The sequence below is a fragment of the Panulirus ornatus genome, chromosome 48 (assembly GCF_036320965.1).
Source record: "Panulirus ornatus isolate Po-2019 chromosome 48, ASM3632096v1, whole genome shotgun sequence".
In the NCBI taxonomy this organism is placed as follows: Eukaryota; Metazoa; Arthropoda; class Malacostraca; order Decapoda; family Palinuridae; genus Panulirus; species Panulirus ornatus.
In genome coordinates, this window is record NC_092271.1 from 25,551,599 (window position 1) to 25,576,035 (window position 24,437).

Genomic DNA, 24,437 nt, shown 5'->3' on the forward strand with positions numbered 1-24,437 from the left:
GAAACCACAGCTTGCTATGCACAGCCAGGCACCACAGACCTTTCTTTGGTTTGCCCCGAACGCTTCACATGCCCTGGTTCAGTCCATTGATAACATGTCGATCCCTTGTATACCAACACCGTTCCGATTCACTCTATCCCTCGCACGCCCTTCACCCTCCTGCATGTTTTTTAGGCCCCGATCGCTCAAATCCTTCCAATTTCCATATATATATATATATATATATATATATATATATATATATATATATATATATATATATATATTAGTACTATCACTGTGATGTAATGACCGTAAAGATTCAAACGTCAGAGAAAGCATATTTCTCATTCCTGTGTGGAAATTACAGTGAATGCATTGAACTGTATTACAAAATCATCGTGAATTTGAAGAGAGAACCATTACTTCGCCGGGGCCTTCACTGCGAGCGGGGCTGGTCGGTTTGGTTTTGGGTTGTCCGGAATGTGGTCATAAAATATTGATGGTCCGCATAAGTGAGTGAGTGAGTGAGTGAGTGAGTGAGTGGTGGTGGGTGGTGTGCCTGGAGAGAGATGAGGGCGGGAGGGAGTGGAGACCCAGCCCCTTTGTGGCTAAGACCACTTAAGGACCGTTACTGTAAAATGCTCCGTGGTGGTGGTGGGTGGTGCCGCCGCTGCTGCTGCTGCCGAGTCGATTGTTGCTCCTACCTTGCGTCACCAGTAAAATGATTCGCCGATCCTCGACTGACGTCATATCGGTCGAGAGAGAGAGAGAGAGAGAGAGAGAGAGAGAGGATTGGGAAACAAGGTTGGTGCTGCTAGAGCCTAGCGAAAATAAATGGTTTCTCGAAACGTGCAGACTTGTTACACAAAGTGGCATTACAGAAAGTGGGAATTATTTCCTCCACCTGCCCCCCCTTTTTTTTAAGTGTACGTGTCAATTTGTGAGGTAAGGAATGCCCAGGAATGTTGAGACCTTGTTTCGTTTTTTTTTTTTTTATTGAACTGTGTTAATGTATATTAATTCATTCCTAGGTAGACCTCAGGCCTATTAATTGGTAATGAATCTAAGCAGAATCATCGCTAATTAGGTTAGTATTTAAAGGTCATTGCCTTGCGATATCGATTTAAGTAGTCGACCTTAGATACATATATGATAATGGTGTATTTTCTGTCCTTCGTGTAGTTCTCGAATTCGTGGTAAAAAGAGTCTCGTATGTAATTAATGTAGTGTCTGGACCCTCCTGTGGATGAGAGGTCTATTTAGATATCCTTTTACCAGATTCGCCTGTATTTTTGCGAGCCCTGGTGTGTGTGTGTGTGTGTGTGTGTGTGTGTTCGTATCTGTCGTGTTCAGAGCAGGGGCCCCATAGCAGTACCACCAACATGTGGACGAGATACCAGGGTAAGAGGGGGTGGGAGTGAGTCATGGTTGGCTCTCATGACTTGCCCCTCCCGCATGTCTTATCTCCTGCTTCTGTATCGTCGGTTATCTGTGTCGTTATCAGCTGACATTGTTGGTGTTGCCTTTTGCCTCATCTTCAGCCCCCCGAAGGCCGACTGAAGACGATGGTTAGTGCGGAGGGGTAACTAGTAAAAACGTCTCCTGAACAGGACGATTCGTCGTGAAGTTAGCCAGTAAGATGGAGAATGAAGGCGATTTATTGGTCTTTTGCGTCGCTGCAGAGAGATAAGTCGTGGTTAGTTGGGTATGTGCCGGACAGATGGCGCGTGTAACGCTGCGTCTCTGGTCTCTGCTGATGGTGAGGTGAAGGACGAGGTGGACAGATGCACAGGTTTTCTTCCTGGCTGTCAAGCGGACTGGGGAAGATGGATGGGATGGTATGAGGAGGGAAGAAGAGAGAGAGAGAGAGAGAGAGAGAGAGAGAGAGAGAGAGAGAGAGAGAGAGAGAGAGAGAGAGAGGACGTAAGCGATATGTCCAGCTGGGTCAGGGGTTACGTAGCCCCTTTCCTCTCCCCTTGCCCTTTTGCACGGACCTTACGACCCCTGGGTATGATCGCCTTGGCCCTTTTGTCAAACTGGACCTGTAAGAAAAGGGTCAGGTCAAGTACGTGTCGTGTTTAAGAAAGAAACATCAACACTGTGAAGCCTTCGTTGCATTTCGTTTCCTGTACGTTCCACGCAGCAGCTGACAGTGTTTACATACGCTGGTGTGTGGCAGCTGGAGGAGCCATGAGGGAAGAGATACAGAGAGCCGTCCAGAGATACCATCTCCATCTCCTGAGGAGGGGGAGGAAGGCGAGGGCCCCCCCCGCTTCGCCCAGGTGCCGTAATAACGCAACGACGTCCATCAAGGTCGTGAGGGAGAGGGGGAGACGTATTGTATGCAGATATCGCTGAGGGACTACTGTAGGATGAGCGGAGGTGTGGCCATCGTTGTATCCTCTGGCAGGAGTTTTTATTTAGCGTCCGTCGTGGGTTCTGTAAGTATTTTTTTTTTTTTTTCTGAAACGCCACCAAAAAGGAGTAGGTCCCCCACTTTTTACACGCTGCAGGATAGTAGGCCTAGTCCTTCCGTTATAGCAAGCCCGAAGCTGCTGATTTAATTTCCGAGGATTTGTACGGAGTGTGTGTGTGTGTGTGTGTGTGTGTGTGTGAGAGAGAGAGAGAGAGAGAGAGAGAGAGAGAGAGAGAGAGAGAGAGAGAGAGAGAGGAGGTTGGCAGTCATTACAGCACAGCGGATGCATTCATGAGTAGCAACTTACTTCTTCGGGAACTTTTGAGTCACTGCTGTGACTCACCCGTTCACGGAGGCACTCGGTCGGGTCGGTTGGTATTGACAGACACCAACAGTCATCTCATATCTCCAGTGTGATACGAACGCAACCACACACACACACACACACACACACACACACACACACACACACACACACACGATGGAAAGAAATAGCGAAATGCTGATGTAGGGAGACAGTTCAGTGAGTGAACTAATAGTGAGTTTTTAAGATATCGGTTCGATGAATACATTACCTCATTAATGGTCGAGGGTGCAAGCAAGCATGAGCCGCCTTATGTTTTGGACCGATAAGTCTTGTTTACTCTTGTAGTCGCTCATTATTTACGTTGGTTATTTGGTTATGTTGATTCCTGTTTACGGAAGTGAAAGTATTGGGAATGATAGTGTTTGGATGAGCTGACCCATCTTTGCAAGTCTTCTTTTTCTTATAATTTGCCAATGTGTTTTGTTCGTTGACTGTAAACAGATTGGTGTGTTGTTGATGGACTGTAAACATACCGGTTTGCTTTTGATGGACTGTAAACAGACTGGAGTGTTGCTGATGGACTGTAAACAGACTGGTGTGTTGTTGATGGATTGTAAACAAACTGGTGTGTTGTTGATGGGTTGTAAACAGAGTGATGAGGTTTGTTTACTTGAAACAGACTGGTTAGTAGTTTGCTGATTGTAAACTAGACTGATGTGGTTTGTTTACTGCAAACAGACTGGTTGTGCTGGAAGAAGAGGTCATCCTCAGTGGTGTCTAGTCTGCCAGACACACACACGTTGCAGGTGTGGCGCAAGCCGTGCCAAGCGGGTGGTGTTGTGGATGGGGGGAGGAGTGTCTGGACGGGTCAACACGTCAGTAACAGCTCTGACCTCACCTTCCATCGAGGTCAGAGCAGAACCAACCCCCCCCCCTCCCACACTACTACCACCACCCCCGTCCCTCTCTCCTTCGACCTGTCGCAGCATCCGACCCCTGCACCGCATGCAAACCCTCTCCCTCCTCACCCCTCCTCCTCCTCCTCCTGCACCACCACCACACCACCACCAGGCATCTGGCGGCCTGTCGACACCAGCAGCATATATACCCCTGGCCTTAGATGGCTCACCCCTCCGGTAGGAGAGTGCCACTGACCTCCGGGGACACACAGTTGGAGAAGGGGAGAAGGAAAGTAGTCGGTATTGTATTAGGGGGAGAGGATGGTGGGGAGGGAGTGAGGGAGTAGTGAGGGATGGGGTTACGTAATCTGAGGGTGGGTGTGTCAGTCCTCCCTGGCCCGGGCCTCCCAGGGTCCAGGAGGGCCAAAGAGACGCCCTCCCCTGCCTGGGATATGTGGTCACGGGGGCGGATGGGTTCGGAGGGCACGACCCGTCGGCGGGAGGGGAGTGGAACGGAACTCCACCCGAAGAGGAATGTCGCGTAGGAGGGACTGGGGAGATGGATGGAGGGAAGGGAGGGAATAGAACCATGTAAAATTTAGGGGATAGGCGATGAGGTCAGGTGAAAGGTCACGCCGCCGTACCCTAAGGGTTCGAACCATCGTGCTCGAAGGGATGACTGGACGATGGAGCGAGAGAAACTAGCTGGAACGAGAGGAATCAGCTGGAACGAGAGGAACCATTTGGAACGAGAGGAACCAGCTGGAATGAGAGGAATCAGCTGAAACGAGAAGAACCATTTGGAACGAGAGGAACCAGCTGGGACGAGAGGAATCACCTGAAACGAGAGGAACCAGGTGGAATGAGAGGAACCAGCTGGAACAAGAGGGACCAGCTGAAACGAGAGGAATCAGCCGGAAGGAGATGATGGTCCACCGCGAGGACTGCAGTTAATCCCCGCTTCAAACACCTGTTACGGTGGAGGGAGTGGATGCCAAGACCACGGCGACGCAGAATTACGTCAGCCGCCTGGCCACACTCCAGAAGGGGGTGTGTGTGCACCACTCCAGGTGATTCTCAAGGTTACCGAAGACGCTACGTGACGAGGTTCCTGGTTCCGAAGATGCCTGTTGGGGAGGGGGACAGACACGAACACGACTGGACAGGTGAGTGAGAGAGCGATAGAAAATAGCTTTTAGGTTCATATTCGTAAAGGCAATAGTTGATTATTATTATTATCATTAAAGTTTATTGGACAGAAACTGATACAGTGTTAGGTCATTTACATGGTACAGCATTATATCAGCTCATGCTCAACAAGGTACATTAGCATAGTCAGTAGACTATCACAGCCACTCATTATGGGTGGTTAAAGTGGTCACAATAATACACAATGTACAAAACAAGGACTGGGAAAAGAACAGGTGTTTTCGTAGGCTAAGATAAGCTTTGGCCTGACCAGCCTCGCTCCAGGACCCTGCATTACCCAAGGCAATGAAGTGTCTGAGGGAGGAGAGAAGAACCCCTCTTCCCCCCAACTACGCCACTCCTCCTTCGCTCGCGGTCTTACAGGCAGTCCTGACACCCCCACCCTCGCCCCATGCGTGGCTCTGGCGTCGTAAAGGGTCAGTTCAGGTCAGGGCAACGAACGAGGGCAAAAGCTTGTCGACTCTGACCGGGACCCCTGGCGTTGCGCAGGAGGTCGTCCCACACTCCCTCCCCGCTGCTGCTCCTCTTCCTCCAGTGTCCTTAGGAGTCCTGTGGGGATGTAAAGCGGAAAGAAGGACTCAGGGCGGGGTGGAAAGGGGTGAGGGTGTGGAAGTAGGGGTTTTTATAATGAAGGTTATTAATCGTGAATGGTCGCATGGGAATGGGGTGGGTGCAGAGCGAGTGAACCTGCACCGGTGAATGTGATGAACATGAATGAAAGTGATGAGTGAGTAGAGACCAGTGTTTGTGCGTGTGTGGAAAGTGAAGGTGGTGGTGTCGATAGGTTAGTGGTGTTATTGATGTCACTGGCGGAGGGTAAGTCATGACGAGTGGGACTTGTCGGACCCTTATCAGCACGACGGTACGACCTTTGAGCAAGACGGTGCGGCCCTCGAAAAGGACGGTACGACCCTTCAAACACGACGGCACGACACCGTGCGTGATGATGGCCTTGCCTTCGCCAGTGGCCCCCGAGGGGTGTCAGGTTCTGACCATACTCAAGGATCGAACCGTCGTGCCGTACATAGGAGCTAATCTCTTCATTAAGGTCCTCCCTGGTGGTGTGGTGGTGGGAGGAGGGAAGGGGGTGGGTGGGTTTCTAGCAACAGTTGTGGTGGTGCGGGATGTGAGAGGGAGGTGTCGCCGGCCTCTCACTGCTGTGGGGGCGGGCGGTTGGGGGGAGGGGGGTTGGAGACTCGGAGAGAGAGGGAGAGGGAGAGAGAGGGGAGTGACTAGGTTGGCGGCAACAGTCCGGGCCGGTCTGTGGTGTTGAGTTGACCGTGCCGCTCCCGCCGCTCCGTCTGCTCGGTACACACACACACACACTCGCATATACACACGCACACACCACCCACACCCACACACTCACACACACACACCACTCACTCAGTGCTCACTCCTCCAGCAGGCTTCACCCACCTGCTCTGTCATACCTCCTCCAGCTGCAGTAGGAGAGGGAAGGGGCACGCTCCCTTCTGTAGAAGACTTGGTGTCTGAGCGAGAGGACCTCCTGCAGGAGAACGTATTCTGTCTCTCGACCTCGTTCTGCTGGCGTTCACCACCAGTCCACCGCTACAGCTGTAAGAGAGACGCTCTATTCTGTAGTAGACGAGGGTCTGTGGGTCGTCTCCTGCTGCAGACGACGAGAGGACCTCCTGTAGAAGAGGGTACTACTGCCTCCTCACCCCTTCCTACGGTGGCTCGCTGGGTGAAGCCACACAGTCATCTGGACTGGACTGTAGTAGATCTTTGCGATTTGTGACGAGTGATTTCGTCGTCCCTCTGGTGAACATGAAATACCGCCCGCAGTGAATGGCGACAGATGCCGAAACGAAATTGAAAGTTCGGAAACTGTGAGGAGAAAAGCCAGTGGACAGAACACAGTGCTGAGCTGATTGTGGTTGTGTGCGTGTGTGTGTGTGTGTGTGTGTGTGTGTGTGTGTGTGTGTGTGTGTGTGTGTCCTCAAAACGGCGTGTGGACATTGACCCTCGCCCACTGTACAGTAATCTCCGTCCATCTACGGTTGCCCCTCCTCCTCCTCCTCTTGTCTGTGTGACGGCGTCATCCACACGGCCGTCACGCGTAACAAGGCGAACAGATTCGGTTCCTCGACGTGGCTCAGTGCTGCGCGAACAAGTGGTCGTCTCTGGAGATACAACTTCGCGGTACAAGCGAACTTTACTGGCCTCTGCTTACTGTGTGCTTGGACGCTGGACAGGGATGATGCTCGGAAAGGAACTGTGGTCTCAGAGGACGTTGGTGGAAGTTGCGGTTGTTTGAAAAGTCCGAGATACGGTGACGAGCGACTGTTGTACAGACGCACGGTGACCGTGTTATTGGATGTATGGAGGCCAACAGTGTTGTAGAAATGTGGTTCATGTTCAGTGTTATAGATCTATAGTGACGTACAAAGTTGACAAGAGAGGATGACAGTATATTATAGAGGATGGCCGTGTTGTAAAGGGTGACACACACACACACACACACGCAAAAAAAAAGTTGCTATGATCTGACAGTGATAGAAAATATAGAAATTATACCTATAGACGAACTGGAGTTTGCATACGAACATAGCTGGTGTTATTTTCTAAATGAGCGATGTTGCTGCCGTTGCATGCGTAGGGATCGGGACGAAACATTCTGAATACGACGCCCACGTGATGTCTGCGTCTCGAGGAGTGACTGACGTCATGTTCGAAGGGGTGACGGGGAGGAGGGGGAGGGGGGGGTTAATGATGTCACTGGCTCGCCAAAAGAACGTCAGTTCTGTAATGGTATACAGAGATGAGATTTTGTTACAGGGATGTTTGAGCAAGGGAGTTACAGGAGAGAGAGAGAGAGAGAGAGAGAGAGAGAGAGAGAGAGAGTCTTCTTTTTGGTTTGTGGTTTTTTGTTTGTGATTTGACACGTATGATATGTGTGTGTGTGTGTGTGTGTGTGTGTGTGTGACGCAGCCAGACGCTGGTGTTTGTGCTATGTCGGTTCCAGCGTCACATAGCTTGGCCATGCACGTACATTACTTTGCATCGTCGGCTGTCACATATTGTGACGCAGGCGGACGAGAGGATTCTGTGTGTCTGTGATGTTATGTGTGACACGCACAGTCGATGGTGCTGTGTCTGTGGTGGTGTCACATGACACGTATATACGATGATGTTTCGGTGTGATGTCATATATGACACATACAGGCACTGATGCAGCGTCTATGGTGGTGTCAAGTATGACACGTACAGACGATGATGCAGTGTCTGTAGTAGTCATATATGACACGTACAGACGATGATGCTGTGTCTGTAGTAGTCATATATAACACGTACAAACGGTAATGCAGTGTCTATAGCAGTCATATATATGACACGTACAGACCGTGTTGCTGTCTGTGGTGGTGTCATCCATGGTACATGGAGACGGTAATGCTGTGTGTGTGTGTGAGGAAGGACCTGTCTGTGCAGGAATAGGGCTTGCATTATGCCTCTGAATCCATAGCACAGATGAGACATACATGGCTGTCTGCACTCACACGCGTTGCGTCTGTGTCACACAAGGTATATGTTAGTTAGAGGCGCACCTGTTTGTCTGTACCACAGAAGACGCAAAGAAGACCCGTGTGTCTGTGTGTATCCAGAACCCCCCATCCCCCTTTATAACGGGTCCTGACACCCTCTGATATGTCTGGACTGGCCCCACACACACACACACACACACACACACACACACACACACACACACACACACACACACACACAGAAGAGAGCCTGGGTATGATTGTGCAGGCGCAGCGGGTGCGGGAGGCGAGCGACCCCCATGGTTAGCTTGGGTTGGGTTGAAAGTGAAAGGGCCACACGGGATAGGCGGATTTCCGAGAGCCATTCTCCCCCCCCCCCCCCACGCCTGCCCGTCCTAGACTTACTTCCTCTCTCTCTCTCTCTCTCTCTCTCTCTCTCTCTCTCTCTCTCTCTCTCTCTCTCTCTCTCTCTCTCTCTCTCTCTCTCTCTCACACCTACTTGATGGCCTTTCTGCCTACCTTTGTACCTCCCTGCCTACTTACCTAGATACCTACTAACCCACGTAACTGTATACATATTCACCAGCGCTCCGTTGTATCTACCTTTCTACTGTAAACCTACTTACCTCTTTTTTTCTTGGGTGCTTTACCTGCCTCCACTTACAAATTCTAGCGATTCCCCAACCCTCCCTGGCGCTGATAGTGTTTTATATATTGGAGAAATCTGTTGCAAATTGTCTGTCAAGGTGTTGTGAATGTCAATGGTAAATTACGCCAAGAATTATTGGAATCATTAAGACAGACGCCTTTAGGGGATGGTGTTGGTGTTTGCGTTTGGGGGGGTGGTCTTCGGGAGTCCTGTATGGACCGAGAGAGGCATATATGGACCGGGGGAGTCCTATGGGGACGTAGGGAGTCCTATGTGGACCGAGAGAGTCTTATATGGACCTAGGGAGGCCTATTTGGACCGAGAGAGTCCTACGTGGACCGAGTGTCCTATGTGGACCATTAGAGTCCTATGTGGACCGAGAGTCGTATGTGGACCGCGAGAGTCCTATGTGGACCAAGTCCTTAGGAGGCGTGTGTTAACCATGTCCTTGAGTGTTGTGTTGACCGACTTAGGGAGTGTGGTGGTCAGGGAGGGAAAGAGAAAGTGTATACTGAGTGTGCCATAGAGAGTACGTAATTGCGGTAGTAGCTAAAGGCAGGGCTAGCGCGTAGCGCTAACCGCTCATAAGAAAGTACTTACTTGCTTAAGAATACTTACGACGAGATTGTGCCGGGGATGGGGCTAACGCGTAGTGCTCACCTCAAGGAAAATCTTATGGTAACGATTCGTGTGAGCTACGTGTTGTTGAGTATGTGAGGGAGAGAAATCGTATGTCTGTAGACTGAATAACAGCTGGGTTAGAGGAGTGAAGCTTGACAGCCACTGAAGGCCTAGCTCACTGCGCAGGCGTCACCAGCCCCTCCTGTTCACCAGGCGGGTAGTGCGGGTAGATGTACCTCCCTGGTCGGTGGCTGCCTTCCACCTACTACCTAGAGAGAGAGAGAGAGAGAGAGAGAGAGAGAGAGAGAGAGAGAGAGAGAGAGAGAGAGAGAGAGAGACTCCTCCCTGGCTGGCATGGCCCGCAACAGGTGGTCCTGCTGCTGGCCTTATCCGCCACACACACACACACACACACACACACACACACACACACACACACACACACACACACACACCTCTATGCTGCCTCCCACATCCTGCACAGCAGCTGCCTTGTCCCTCCCTCACTCCCGCCCAGGTGTTCCCTTCCTCCTCCCCGTCCCAGTGGGGTCGTATGTTCCGTCCCTCCCTCACGTGGGGTTGTGGTTTCCGTCTCCGTCCCGTCGCACGACCAGCTACTAGAGACGGGAGCTTGGACCCCTTACCTCTGCGTCACGTAAGGAAGCCATCAGTTATGGCTGTCGCAACGCACACTAGCTTGTGTTCCGTGGTACTCCAGTTGTGGGTGTCGTAACACACCAGCTTGTGTTGTATGGTACTCCAACTGCGGGTGTTATAACACACCAGCTTGTGTTCTATAATGCTACAGTTGTGGGTGCCGTAACACGCCAGTCCTGTTCTAAGATGCTCTACTTTAAATGTGATGTGAAAGTTAGAACTCGTACATCTGTGAAATTGTGTAGCTTCACTCCAGGAAACCTTGTGGGCTCGTATTCAGGAATTCGAACGATGGGTATCATGACGCATTCACGTACTGATCGGAAACATGTTCTTTCAGAATGACTCCAAGAAAGGGTTGAATAGTGAAGAAAGTAGTATTCATTTCCTTTCCCAAAACGTAAAAAAAAAAAAGTGGATTAAGTGGCTGTAAAGTAATGAAAAGTGGATCGAACCCCGCGCCTCGTGAGTCGGTGAAGACCTTTTAAGAAACGCTGTGGCCAAGAGGGAGTGGAGCTGACGACGAGGCTGTGGTGCATCTCGGCAGGACCAGAACTCAGCCCTCACCCGCTGAAGCAAGTCATAAGCCCCCTCACAAAACACGACGCCAGCCTTGAGTGTTGGTGCTGGTGGTTGGAGAGAACTCCCGTTCTTCCGTTCCTCGTCTATTCCCATCGGTGTTCTTTCTTTTTTTTTTCTCTCTCTCTCTCTCCTCTCTGCTTCTGATCAAGTCCCTTCCTTCTCTCTGAGGACAGACTCACTCCTCTCTCTCTCTCTCTCTCTCGTCTGGTAATCGTCTGTAGTCTTCTCAGGGCTTGCGGTCTCGGGAGCACCTCCAGCGTCCCCCTCCTCCTCCTGTGTGGTTTTGTGTACCTCTTCCTCCTCCTGCTGGTGGTTGTGGTATTGGTTTAACAATCTGGTTCTTCCTTCCTCAGGGTGGCGTTCGTTCCCCCCCCTGAATGAAAGGTCCCACCGCGCAGGGGTTGCCCTAACTTGACCGGTCCAGACCCGAACTCTTCCCCCCTCCCCCTCGCCCATTTTCCTGTCGTCACTGTCTCTCTTTCTCTCCCACTAACTCACTCACTCTCTCTCACCTTCACTTTCACCCCCTAGCCAGCCCAGCCCCCGTCCCCCTTGCCGTTTGTTTGGGGGGGTGAACTCAACTGGTTCTGACACACCGTCTGCTGGCTCTCTTAGGGCGACACTAGGATCATAAGTTCGTCTTTCTGAGTGTCTTCCCTACAACCTCTTGTCTTCTTTTACGTCATTCAGTCCGTCATTCATTTACCATCGGGTATATATTATACTTCTGGTTTCTTTATTTAACGTTTTTTCGTCAATTTCCCTCGAGCTTCTCTCGCACGCTCGCTCTCTCTCTCTCTCTCTTTCCCCCTTGCCCCGTCACAAGGTCTAAATTGCATTATCCTTCAGGCTCTTTCATAAGTTTCCTGTTCCTCTCTCTCTCTCTCTCTCTCTCTCTCTCTCTCTCTCTCTCTCTCTCTCTCTCTCTCTCTCTCTCTCTCTCTCTCTCTCTCTCTCTCTCTCTCCCAGTTTTCATTCATTCGCATCCTTGAGCCCCTGTGAAAGCCTCACGGATTCTGTATAACCTGTGTGGCCTTCAGAACGGTGGCTGGAAATCTGAAGTGATAGTCTTTCCAGTTCCTGTTGTCCTGGATTCTCCCACCAACCAGGTGTTGCGCCAGGTCGGTTTCAAGGTCCGCCGGGCTCGCTTGAGTCTCCTGCAGGAGCTGTTGTTTCTCGAGCCCCTCTGGCAGGAAGTCTTACCCACAAGACCTCTTCTTCCCTCCCTCCTTCCCCCTCCATCAGGTTGAACTGACATAGATTGCCTTCCTCACTCGTAGAGTCTCTTAGGTACCACGAGCAGCTTCTGGTCGTCTGTATCGATCTGTCTCGTGATTTCCCTGCCTTCTGTACGCATCCTCTTCCCGTCCATATGACTCTCGTTGTTGATTATACACGTTGGTTGGCTCCTCTGGGTAGGTGCTGTTAATCCTTGCCTCCTCCGCTACGCTCCTCCTATCTCTCCCTCGGTTCTAATCCTCCACCTCATCCGGACTCCTCGTTGGACAGTTGCCCTCCTCACCATTGCCTCTTCCGAGGCGCGGATCCTCCAGTACCACTGGACAACCCCGAGCACTCCTTCAGGACTGGAAGCTCCAGTCCCGCTCCCCCGCCTCGCCTCGCAAGGGTTGAGCTGAACACCATCTTATCGTCGGACGCTGCCTCGTGCAGTATTAAATCCTTCAACATTGCATCCTACAACCTCATCCCACCCGCCATGCGCGCAGCAGGTAAATACTCACTCGTTTTTCTTCTTAATTTTCTTTTTTTTTTTCCTCATTTTAAGCAGGTGATGGAGAAATACAAACTTGTTTTTGTGTCTTGAGTTTTGTTTTTCTTTCTGTGATAAAAAAAATAACTTGTTTGCGCGAGAGTTTTGTCTTTCACAGTGGACGAGTCTGGAGGTGTATCTCTCTGGTGAAAACGTACTTTATGCCCTTTTTTTGTTGCTGTTGTTGTTGTCGATTGCTTGACTGGTCTTCGAGGTGGAGAGTGATGGTGGCTTGTGACGGCCACACAGGTTAATCCGGTGATTAAACCCATCAGTGGTAGGATCCTTAACCGCGAGCGTACATGCCCTTGGAGATTATGGCGTGGGCTTTGACCCGACACCCCCCCTCCCAGCGTTCAGGTCAGAGGTTTAGGTCATTCGCACATAAGGGTCGTCCCATCGTGTTTTCACCATGGCTGTGTGAGTCCTCGTCTACATCCTCGACCTCCTGACTCCGTTGTAAGATTGCACAGGAGGAGACGCGACGCCCCTGTTCTGCTGTGACCGTCCCCTTCTTGCCACGTTACCACGGACATGGTCCTGGCTTTCTCCTCTTGTATTATTACCTTTTTAGCTTACCACGGCCGGCCTCAGGTATGCAAGCCACAGCCTGAAGTGTAATATACACGAATTACTGGTCAGTAAGTAGACTGACTCTGTAACTTCCCAGCAGGACATATTCCAAAGATCCATAGTTGAGTAGAAATAACGCACCAACCTCCCAGGATTAGCACACTTACCTCCCCAGAATTAGCACACCTCCCCTCCCCAGGGGAGCCGTAGTGTGCCGGGTTCCCTCCCCGTTTCGTGTCCTTGCGTCAGGACATTGATAAAAGACGCAGCAATGGCTACGTATTTATCCGCAGCGGGTGGCAACAGCAGTGTTCCACATGGAGGCCTGTTGGACTTGAGGACACGCAGTTATACACAGACCACACAGACCCCACGGTCCAAGCGAGGTGGTCTTGGCCTTAGCACTACTAAAGAAAAACACTGCAGACCCCCCCCCTCCCCCGTTAAAAAGCAGTGGAAGAAAAGGATAGCAAAGCAAAGGCTTCTCCTTTTCTTTTCTTTTTTTTCTTTTTTTTTTTTCTTAGGAAGACCTGGAAGCAGACATCGGTCTGGCCTTCCACAGGACACGACCTCTGTATGCGTCTCTCTCTCTCTCTCTCTCTCTCTCTCTCTCTCTCTCTCTCTCTCTCTCTCTCTCTCTCTCTGTCTCTCTCTCTCTCTCTCTCTCTCTCTCTGTCTCTCTCTCTCTCTCTCTCTCTCTCTCTCTCTCTCTCTCTCTCTCTCTCTCTCTCTCTCTCTCTCTCTCTCTCTCTCTCAATAAGTCCTCAGTGACTGAGTGACCGACCCCGCACACACACACACACCCGGCTGCTATACCCCTTTCTCCCTCCAGTCTTCTCCACCCCCCCCCAACCAACCAGCCAGCCAGCCAACCAGGCTACCAGCTCTCCTGTGACTCCTCAGGATGAGGTCTATATTTGGGGTTCGGGGTCGGGTGGCCCCGTTCCCCGTCGCTTAACTTCATCAATTCTCATGATACGTCCGCCATTAAAGTCAAGCATACAAGTGGCACACGCCCGCGGAGGACGACGATCAAGGCGCGTTGCACATTAATGAACCCCCCCCCCCCCACACACACACACACACACACACACACACACACACACACACACAAGCTTGAGGCTCACAGCCGGAAACCCGGCAGGATATATCGGGTGGCCACAGCGACACTCTGTGCCTCATTGAGTATCATCTGGTGCAGGTTTGATGCGGCTCTGTGTTATTAAGATCCTGAGTTCGACTGAGAGAGGGACGGGTCGATGGGGGGTTTGGTGTATCTTCGGCGCCACCTCGTGACCTGACCCTTTAGTTCGTACCATCATGGTCAAGGGTCATCGGTGTCGTGCTCAGGGCGTTAAGCATAGGTTCTTTTGGTAGGTCAAGGCCTTAAGTATGGTTTGCTTTGGTAGGTCAAGGCCTTGAGTATGGTTTGCTTTGGTAGGTCAAGGCCTTAGGTATGGTTTGTTTTGGTAGGTCAAGGCCTTGAGTATGGTTTGTTTTGATAGGTCGAGGCGTTAAGTATGGTTTATTTTGGTGGGGGTGTTTTGGCGAATGGAGAGAGAGAGAGAGAGAGAGAGAGAGAGAGAGAGAGAGAGAGAGAGAGAGAGAGAGAGAGAGAGAGAGAGAGAGAGAGCATGTATTGCAGTATCGATTAGTCCTGTGTGTAAGTCGGTAAGACGATAGCAGCTCAGATTGTTTACTGGGACGATAGCAGAGGAGGTTCCATCCCCGCCCTGAGGGATACATGTGTTTGCTAAGCGTCGTGGCTACACCCGTAGCTCTGTGATTGGTGTATTGATGATTCGCGTAGTACTGGCCCTTAGTACTGATGATATTTTTTTTTCTTCGCATGATTGGGTAAGGTTGTCAGGTGTATAAGACAGGGTGTCGTACTGGGTAAGGTTGTCAAGTGTATAAGACAGGGTGTCGTACTGGGTAAGGTTGTCAAGTGTATAAGACAGGGTGTCGTACCTCGTCACTACGCCTGTTTTATAAATGACAACCTCACGGTAACCACAGCTGAGGTCAGTGTGCAGGGAGACTTAATTCCCTCTCCAGCGTGTACTCTTAAGTGGGGTTGGGTTCAGGAGGTTAGATCCTTTGACACATCTCTGACCACTTCTTCCCCCGTAAGCATTCCCATAGTTACCCCCCTTAGGGTAGGTAAGCGTTTGAAGGCTAATTGGGTGGTATAGACGGGCGCGTGCATACGACTGGTCGTAAATGCGCGGCTAGACAAGGTAACGGGTCCACGGGCGGGATCCTTTCACCTGCTCGTAGGACTGGATAGCCTCGTGATGGTTTGTGTGATATGAGGACTGTCGTTCCGGCCAGGTGGCCTTACCTGGTGTGGGGGTTTTTGTAGAAAGTTAAACCAGAGTTATCGAGGCGATCCCGAAGTAGGCGAGTCATGTGGGTGGGGTCAGACGGCGGGGGGTAAGATGTCCATCTGTGAGGTACTACGTGAAGCCAAGCTTGATCTCTCTTAGGTAATTTGTCGAGCAAGATGTTTATATATATATATATATATATATATATATATATATATATATATATATATATATATATATATATATATATATTAGGTTCAGTTACAAAAAAATTTCTGGACAGGTTTGAATGATCGATTGCCTGGGTAGCTTTTGTTAGCTTGGCGGCTGCGGTAAGGTAAACATACCAGTCACCTGATCAGACCGTGAGGAGGAGGAGGAGGAGGAGGAGGAGAGAGTGAGTGTCTGCCCGTCAGTCAAATTAATTGGCTTAATATTTACCCACATCCAGAACGTCATTATAATCTACTGATGCCAGTCACGCGGCACGTTTGAACGTTCACTTCCAACTTGATCGAACCGAGAGACGACCCTTGTGTGTGTGTGTGTGTGTGTGTGTGTGTGTGTGTGTGTGTGTGTCAGTGAGTGACGTATGGAGAGACTGGAGTTCTAAGAACAGTCTCGACTGGCAGGAGGAAGCTCCCTACGGGTGAGTGACTTTCAACTGGTCGTGGAATTTGGTAAACAGTAAGGGGGTGGGAGGCAGCTGCTCTCCTTGAGGCCGGTGACACGACTGGTATTCAGCGAACGGTTGTTTAGTGTCCCTGAGGGTTGATACAAATGTCCGATACGCCTCCCTGAAGGATCTTTTTACCTTACGATGACGCCGGAGGTCCTCTACCTCTGTAGCTGAGTTTGGGACATTATTACCTTTTTTCCCCCCCTCCCCTTTATTTATTACCTTACGGTGGTTTCGGAGGTCTTTTACCCCAAGAGCTGGGTGTGGAACCTTGCTTTACCTTACCTTACGTATACCTAGCGATGGTTTAGGAGGTCTTCAACACATCCTACCCCACCACACACACACACACACACACACACACACACACACACACACACACACACACACACACACACACACACAGGTGGGTCTGGAACACTACCTTACCTTACGTATGCCTTACGGTGGCTTCGGAGGTCTTCAACCCCCAACAGCTGGGTCTGGAACCGAGATATCACGTTGCTCCTCTGTTCAGTCAGGTTGTTGGAGGCCGCGGGTCCGTAGGCCTAAGGTGACATTTGGTCGGGTGGGTGTGAGCAGTGGAAGGCCTCCATTAATTAATCCTACCCGCTTTGTTAGTGACGTTTTAACGAGTTCCGGAAACCCTCTAAATGATAAACGATCCGGAGCTGTCCATGAGATGTGACGGCATCCTATGTGGATGCCGTCCACACAGTTTGGTAGGTCCACCAGTGGTTCAGTGGTGGGGGGATGCTTGCCCCAACGAGGGCTTCCAGGATGCTGTCCCCCGAACGAAGGCTTCCAGGGTGCTGTCCCAGCTCCTTTAACGGGTACAGAGGCCTCCAGGGTGCTGTTCCAACCTTGCTAAGAGGCACAGGGGCTTCCAGGACAGATAGGGATGCATCTGAGACGGATACACCGGTCTGCCGGACGGTGCCCGATAGGTATGATGTCAGTACTAACAAAGGCTGTCCGGCTGGGTGGTTACAGGGAGCGCCAGCGTGACGATCCTTCCTGTTGCCGCCGCTGCAGCTGTTGTTGCTGGCGGCGGCGGCGGCGGCGACTGCGGCTGGGGCGGTGCTTCTACCACAACCCTCCCCCACCCACGCCTGTCTGCCTGCTTGCCTGCCTGCCTGCCTGCCTGTTGCTTCAACCGGCGGCAGTCGGGAGAACGTGGGAGGGGATTCAGGCACTTTTGCTCGTGCTGGGTAGAGGGCGTGTTCTGCTGGTTCTGTTCCTGTTGGGGAAAAGGGTGTTCTGCTGCCCCTGCTCCTTGCTACGGAGAGGATGTTCTGCTACATCTTCTGCTCGGAGGTTTTCCTCCCTATGCTGTTTTTCCAGGGTCCTTCTGCGCCTGGATTGTTTTTTTAACACAACTTCCAGGGTCACTCAGCTGCTTCTGCTGCTCGTAAGAGGTTCTACCTCGCCTGCTGGAGATACGCTCCAGCAGAAGGGAGGAGTTCCTCTTCCTTCTGCTGCCGCCAGGGAGCCACAGGTTGCCGACCGCTGCCAGACTACTTACTCCCTTCACTCTGACACATACTGCAGTATCTCCCTTATTCCAGGTTGCCATGCATCCTATACACCCTGTAGACTTGGCTTTCTACCTCCCCTTATTCCAAGTCGTCAATCATCGTTATTCCCCCTCCCTGTATACACACTCTTCCTTGAGTTGTAGCGCTTTCCATCATCGCCGTCCGTCCTTCATCTTTAATTTCCTTCCCGAAATATACGTTCCAGTTTATTTTAAGATGTTCCTCTTTCCTCCCTCACCCCGCATTGCCCCTTTGTGCCCTTCCCTCCTTCCTATTTTCGTCCGTTCTCCTCCCAAAGCCGCCCTCATACCCTAGGGGATTGTGCGATAGGAAAGCATCGGCTATGTTTATGGTGGTGGTGGTAGACCCAGTGTATATTTTTTTTTCTCTTACTACTCGTAATGGTGAGCGATGGAACGGGTAACACCCTGAGCAAGAGCCTCGCACGGGGTGTACTGAAGGCCTGTACCTTTTCTTGGAGTAGGGAGGTCCTGCTTTCTTCAGTGGGTGGTGTAGTCCTTCTGCCACCTCGCCCTTGGAATGAGGAGGTCCTAGAGTACGTCCTTTGGTGAGGGAGGTAGGTATCTGCCACCGCCACCCCTTTCTCGGACTCTCCTGGAGGTTGAACCCCTTGTGGGGGTTCAACCTCACTGGGGGATGAAGGAAGCACTACTGCTGAGGTCAAGGGAAGCCCCCTAGTGCTTGTCACAGAAGCGTCGTGCCTTTAACTTGTGTAAACTAAAGTTCCGGGATACTCTGATGTAAACCAAGTCCCCGGGACACTTTGATGTAAACTTAGTTTTGGCGGAGATCGTCCGTTCACGCCATACATCAGGTGGGTTTATGGGTCTTTCGAGTAAGTGTTGGACATAATCACTCACAATTTTGTGAGTCGGGTTTGTGCTCTCATAAATCCCCCTTAACTGGCAGAGACAGAAGCATTTGTTCTAATGCTGTTCTCAGGGTTTATCGTATGCTCAAAAAAAAAAAAAGAAATAAAAACGCTTTGACGATGTCTCACTTCTGATAGAATTAGTGTTGTCGATCTCTCTCACTTGGATTTCGTGGGCTCGCACCGTGAGTGTGTTGGTATGCGACGCCATTTTGGTGCTGAGGGATATATATGCACGTCTCTGTGGTAGGGCCTGTGCCAGGCTTTCCTCACGTCTGTAGGAAGCTGGAAGTTGGATAGTGATCTCGATTGTGATAATGATGTTGGTGTTTCCTGTTGGGATTTGCACATGATCTCTCGACTGTGGTGTTCGGTGGGGGTTTATCTGTGTCTTCGTTTCTCATTGCTGTCATGTTTTTTTTTTTTTCTTATTATGGTTGTGCAATGAGTGTTTTTGTTTTCGCAGCTGTGTTGAGTGCGTGAAGGCCCGAGGACGCCTCCTCTCTCTCTCTCTCTCTCTCTCTCTCTCTCTCTCTCTCTCTCTCTCTCTCTCTCTCTCTCTCTCTCTCTCTCTGGGCCAGATGCACTCCAGTGAGCTTCCAGATCAAATTATCATCAGTCAAACATCATCGCTGAACTGATATTAAAAGAAAAATGATAGATAAGCATTTATCGTTCATACGAATAGATAACGATGAGTCGAGTGTTTCTGTACGTTAGCCTGGGATGGACGTGGGTGATTCACTGTGTTGTTACTACCAGCCGCAGGCGTGGTGGTGGCACGGATCTGTTATTGGTGGGTGTGGTCTGGTGGGGTGAATGACGAGTGTGCACATTTCTGGACGGTCCACCCGTTCAGCATTTATGATTTAACGTTAGTTCAGCGGTTGACCTTACACATGTGTGAGTGTACTGTATGTTGTGGTCTGGGATGTATTTTATTCGTTGATTTACACAAGTTTTTATCATCTGGCTCGCGCTGGAAGCAAGGTAGTGGGGGAGGGGAGGGGTTTAGTGTCTGGAAGCAGAGAGAAGGAGGTCATTTCGACCAGGATTGAGGATTGTATGTTAAAGGTTTGGGAGTTAGTCTGTTGACCTCAGTAATGTGTGTGTGTGTGTGTGTGTGTGTGTGTGTGTGTGTGTGTGTGTGTGTGTGTGTTCATGTGTTTGGAGGTTACATAGCCAAGGTTCTGCGTGATGAAACGTTCGTTTGAGTGTTTCGTGTCGGTCCAGATATACGTATTGATTGGGTGAATCTGGTAATCGAAGGTCAGTGAGGCTGGTTTGAGCGGCTTTTGTGGGATGCTTGCTGCAGGTGCGATTGACTGATTGATTTACTGACTGACCGACTGACTTACCGATTAACTGACTGACTGACTGACTTGGCTGGGAGAGATGGGGTGTGGTTGTACTATGCTTCCTGATCTCTCACCCAGACAGACTCTGCCTTGAGTAGGATGACGTGAGACGTTGCGAGGAGGGAGGGAGGAGAGTGGCCTCTCCCCTGCTAGTGTGTGTGTGTGTGTGTGTGTGTGTGTAGTCCGACTCTCCTCACGGACACTCTGGGTCATGACTTGCCTAACTCTGCTCCCGGACGCTGTGGGTTGCGTGACACACTGCAGCAGAGAGGGAGGGGGTACGCCGTGGCCCCCTGCTGCCTGCTGTTCTTGATCCTCCTCCTCCTCCTCCTCCTCCTCCTCCTCCTGGTGATGATGTCGAGGAGGAAGAGGAGGGTTGTTCGAGTTCCTACTGTTTGTCGCTTTCCTATGGCGTCGTTGCTGGGTAGACACAGTTATGGCTGTTAGATGAAAACATGTGAGGTAATGAAGCCTCTTAGGGTTTCTCTCTATCGAAAAAAAAAAGAGGTTTGAGAGAGCATTGCTTTTTGAGTAGTTTATGTATTTATGAAGATAACATCAAAGGCGTCAGTCCATCATGACGGCAGTGGTTAAGAGAGACTGTGCATTATGTAGGCCATGCTAATAGGATGCGGGGGTTATATGAGAGAGAGAGAGAGAGAGAGAGAGAGAGAGAGAGAGAGAGAGAGAGAGAGAGAGAGAGAGAGAGAGTTTTTAAGGTCATGCTGATGGGATAACGAGAGACAGCATTATGATGACCATGCTGAAGGGATTACGGAAGACAGCATTAAAAGCATTAAACAAGAGCATGCTGATGACATTCTCCCCCCTTGCATTATTATGTTTTCCTTTATGCAGTTTTTTAGAGCAAAGCATCGTATTTCACCGATCTAGTGATTTTATTTTTCTGTTTGATTCGCTTTACTACATTTTTTCGCTCGAGGAAATGTCAGGGACAATGCTTATGACGTGTGTGTGTGTGTGTGTGTGTGTGTGTGTGTATTATATTTACCTGTGGGGCCATGCATCCTCGAAACCTCTGACATTTATGTATATCAGACTTACATATTCGTGTGGGCTGTACCTGCAATTTGTGTGTGTGTATATATATATATATATATATATATATATATATATATATATATATATATATATATATATATATATATATATATATATATATATATATATATATGTATATATATATATATATATATATATATATATATATATATATATATATATATATATATATGTGTGTGTGTGTGTGTGTGTGTGTGTGTGTGTGTGTAAGCCAATAAATGTATGTTTTGCCCGGCCATGAAAATACCCGGAATCAGCCATTATGACTAACGGTGACTGCTGTGTTTACGTCTCTCGAAAACTGTGATAGGAAGAACCTTAAATTACATATGCCAGAAATTAAGATATATACATATATGTCCCTACTAGTCTATCTGTCTGTATATAGAGATAGATAGTTTAGGAGAAGAGTAAGATCGTTTTATTCACCGTAGGTGGATAGATTGAATGAGATGGTTCTATTCATCATAATTTTAGAATCAGTATTTGGCCATTATTCATTGGCCTTGTGAATACAGTAGATCTGTAATATTATAACATCGAAACAAATATGTTGGCCTCACGTATAGAAAACGGCGTCATCTCTCTGTTACATCTAATGTTATTTAATTGTCAAAGTTGATAATATATTTTTTTTTATTTTTTTTTATGGGAGAGTTATATCAGTATTTGCAGTCATTAACTTCTGTTTTCCGGTGTAGGGCAGATTGTGGCAGCTCGATATGAATCAGAGCAGTTTGAAACAGCTTTCCAAAAGTTTGATGTAAACAGTTGTCAAGAAGTTTGATGTAAACAGTTCTTGCGAGGTTTGACATAAACAGTTCTCTGGAAGTTTGATGTAAACAGTTCTTACGAGGTTTGACATAAACAGTTTTCTCTGGAAGTTTGATGTAAACAGTTCTTGCGAATTTTGATGTAAACAGTTCTTGCGAGCTTTGATGTAAACTGTTTTCTAACAGTTTGATGTAATTGACCTTCTAGCTGCATAGTAAGAAATTCTGTTGTGTGATATACAATGTCTCAGACACTTTGGTGAATTATTTATTGTATATTATCCACGTTTCTCAGAACGCATTTTTTTTTCATTAAAATTCACATTTTTTTTTTCATCATATAAATTCTCTGTATTGGTTTGGGTATTAGACTCAAGGAAGTCACCTTGCCTTGCAGACGGCGCGCCCTTGGCGAAAATTCCTGTGCATTCCTTTGTTACCGCCACAAATACCACGCTCGTATGTAAAGAATACACTTCCTGCTGTGTCTTTTTCGTATTTTGTGGTTAGATTTCTCCCGATTTTTAGAATGTGAATATTTTTTTAGGCTACGGATACGTAAATAAAAGTGAGGGTTTGAATTTTGAAAGTTACACAATACTGTAATACCCATGGGTACATTAGCAAGGTTATGTATATATATATATATATATATATATATATATATATATATATATATATATATATAGATAGATAGATAGATAGATAGATAGATAGATAGATAGATATGATGGGAAAATTCCAGTATATTTCATTTTCATCATCTCTGCTAAACTGTTTCACAAAAGTATGTATCATAAAAGCATTACAACACGTTTTCGGTTCTCTTTGAAATTATACAATTGAATTGTGGCGGAGTCATTGCGGCTGAAGTAACGCGAGTTTTTTTTTTTCTTCTTTCTGCTAACAATAAGTGATTCTGACACATATAGGAATTTGAAATATGTTTCTAAGATATGTTTTTGTAAGCATGGAATGAAACAATTTTGTTAGTGTAAGGAGGGGTTTTGTGAGTTTTTCTTTTTTTATTCTTCAATACATTTTACACGTTTTTTGATACTTTTTTTATGCAAGTAGTATCAGAACTGGGGAAAAAAATGCCCTATTCTAATGGTGAAGAAAACGAAAAATTTATCTAACGAGGAAACTATTTTTGCTCCTGTGATATCCACATATTTATTTAGGTATATATTTTCTTCAGCAATAGATATTTTTTGCAAATTCACTTGTATGTACCGACGTATGCAAATGTGTTAACAGAAATGTGTAAATTTTGCTTTATTTACATAAGTTTGTGTGCCTTTGGCCTTATCCGCGGGATAGCCTACAGTTGGCTGGGTGGGGTACTAGTGTGTATGTCATTGACGTACACGAATTATTCTTCTTCCGGGTTCCATGATATTCACACAGTAACTCCGTGGTTTCATAGAATGTTTGGTATAAACACGTACACCGGCAGACATATAGTTCTTTCAGTCTTAGAGGCTGTGTGGTGGACGGTTGCGTATGCACAGGCTATTTTTCGGTGTGTGTGCACTCACTCGCATACACTCATACTCGGGCAAGCACACTCACTCACACGTACACGAACAAGACCGGCCAGTGCCCTCAGACTCTGGTGACTTTACGTAGAGGATTGAAAAACAGCAATCAAAACGAAGACGGATCTTCGTCTGCCTAGTACAGGGCACTGCTACAAGAGGGTGGGGTCGTTGAGAGTGAAGGCTTAGGGTGTTCAAGAGCACACACACACACACACACACACACACACACACACACACACACACACACACACACACACACACACACACCAGCGGCTCAGATCCGTTTACCGCCCACACTGTGTGTGTGTGTGAGAGAGAGAGAGAGAGAGAGAGAGAGAGAGAGAGAGAGAGAGAGATGGGGGGGAAGAGGGAGGGTAAACAAGCCACTTGGAATTCCTGGGCAAAGGTCAGAGAGAAGCAGTGGGGGGTGGGGGGTGAGGATAGAGGGTGCAGAGGAGGAGGAGGAGTGAGGCAGTAGGGCGGTGCCACTCCTGAGAATCAATGGGGACCGACGCGCCGCTGTCTCTTCGCTATTTTTTTTTTTTCTTCTTTTTCCTCTCCTGTCTGCTTATGTATAATCGCCTCTGTGTATGGGTGTATACCTTTGTATTGTATACTTGTGTCTGTGCGACACATGTATACAATACAAAGGTATACACATATATGCATATGTAGAGGCGATTATTATGTATACAAAGTAGACATAAGCACGTAATATTTTATTCCCTTTCTCTGTTGTAGATGTAAGTGTATGATTCTCCGTTCCAGTTTTGTTTGTAAGTCTTTGTGTCAGGTATTTAGTTGTTTAGTTATGTATGTTTATATTTTATGTGTGTGTATGTTAGGGAGTCTCATGTATCTGTGTATATATACATGTTTATGTTTGTGTGTATGCTTCTGTGTTTTCGTGTCTGTTTTCTAAGTATTCCTTGCGTGTGTATGTGTGTGTACGTGTCTTACACCTTTGTACGGAGGTGTTGTCTTTGTCTCCGGACCTCGTGTGTGTGTATAAATCAGAGCCTAGCACGGGGTGTAGAGCTGTATGGGTGCGAGCTGAGGGAACCGGGG

At 48.6% G+C, this 24,437-nt stretch overlaps 1 protein-coding gene across 14 annotated transcripts in view; it reads left to right on the plus strand.

Annotated features, from left to right (window-relative positions):
- The window catches only part of LOC139763870 (protein Smaug homolog 1-like), a 136,839-nt gene that overhangs the window by 79,891 nt on the left and 32,511 nt on the right, over positions 1–24,437 (plus strand). The window contains exons 1-2 of one of the 14 annotated variants that reach the window (XM_071690248.1): positions 5,995–6,121; positions 10,587–12,558. The exons of 6 other annotated variants lie outside the window; for them this stretch is intronic. In XM_071690248.1, coding sequence (XP_071546349.1) covers positions 12,546–12,558 — 13 coding nt within the window. In that variant the 5' untranslated portion in view covers positions 5,995–6,121; positions 10,587–12,545. Of the gene's footprint in view, positions 1–4,712; positions 4,771–5,994; positions 6,817–10,502; positions 12,559–24,437 lie in introns of those variants that run through there. 7 more of the 14 variants (XM_071690242.1, XM_071690247.1, XM_071690244.1 and 4 more) reach the window with 7 other exon arrangements.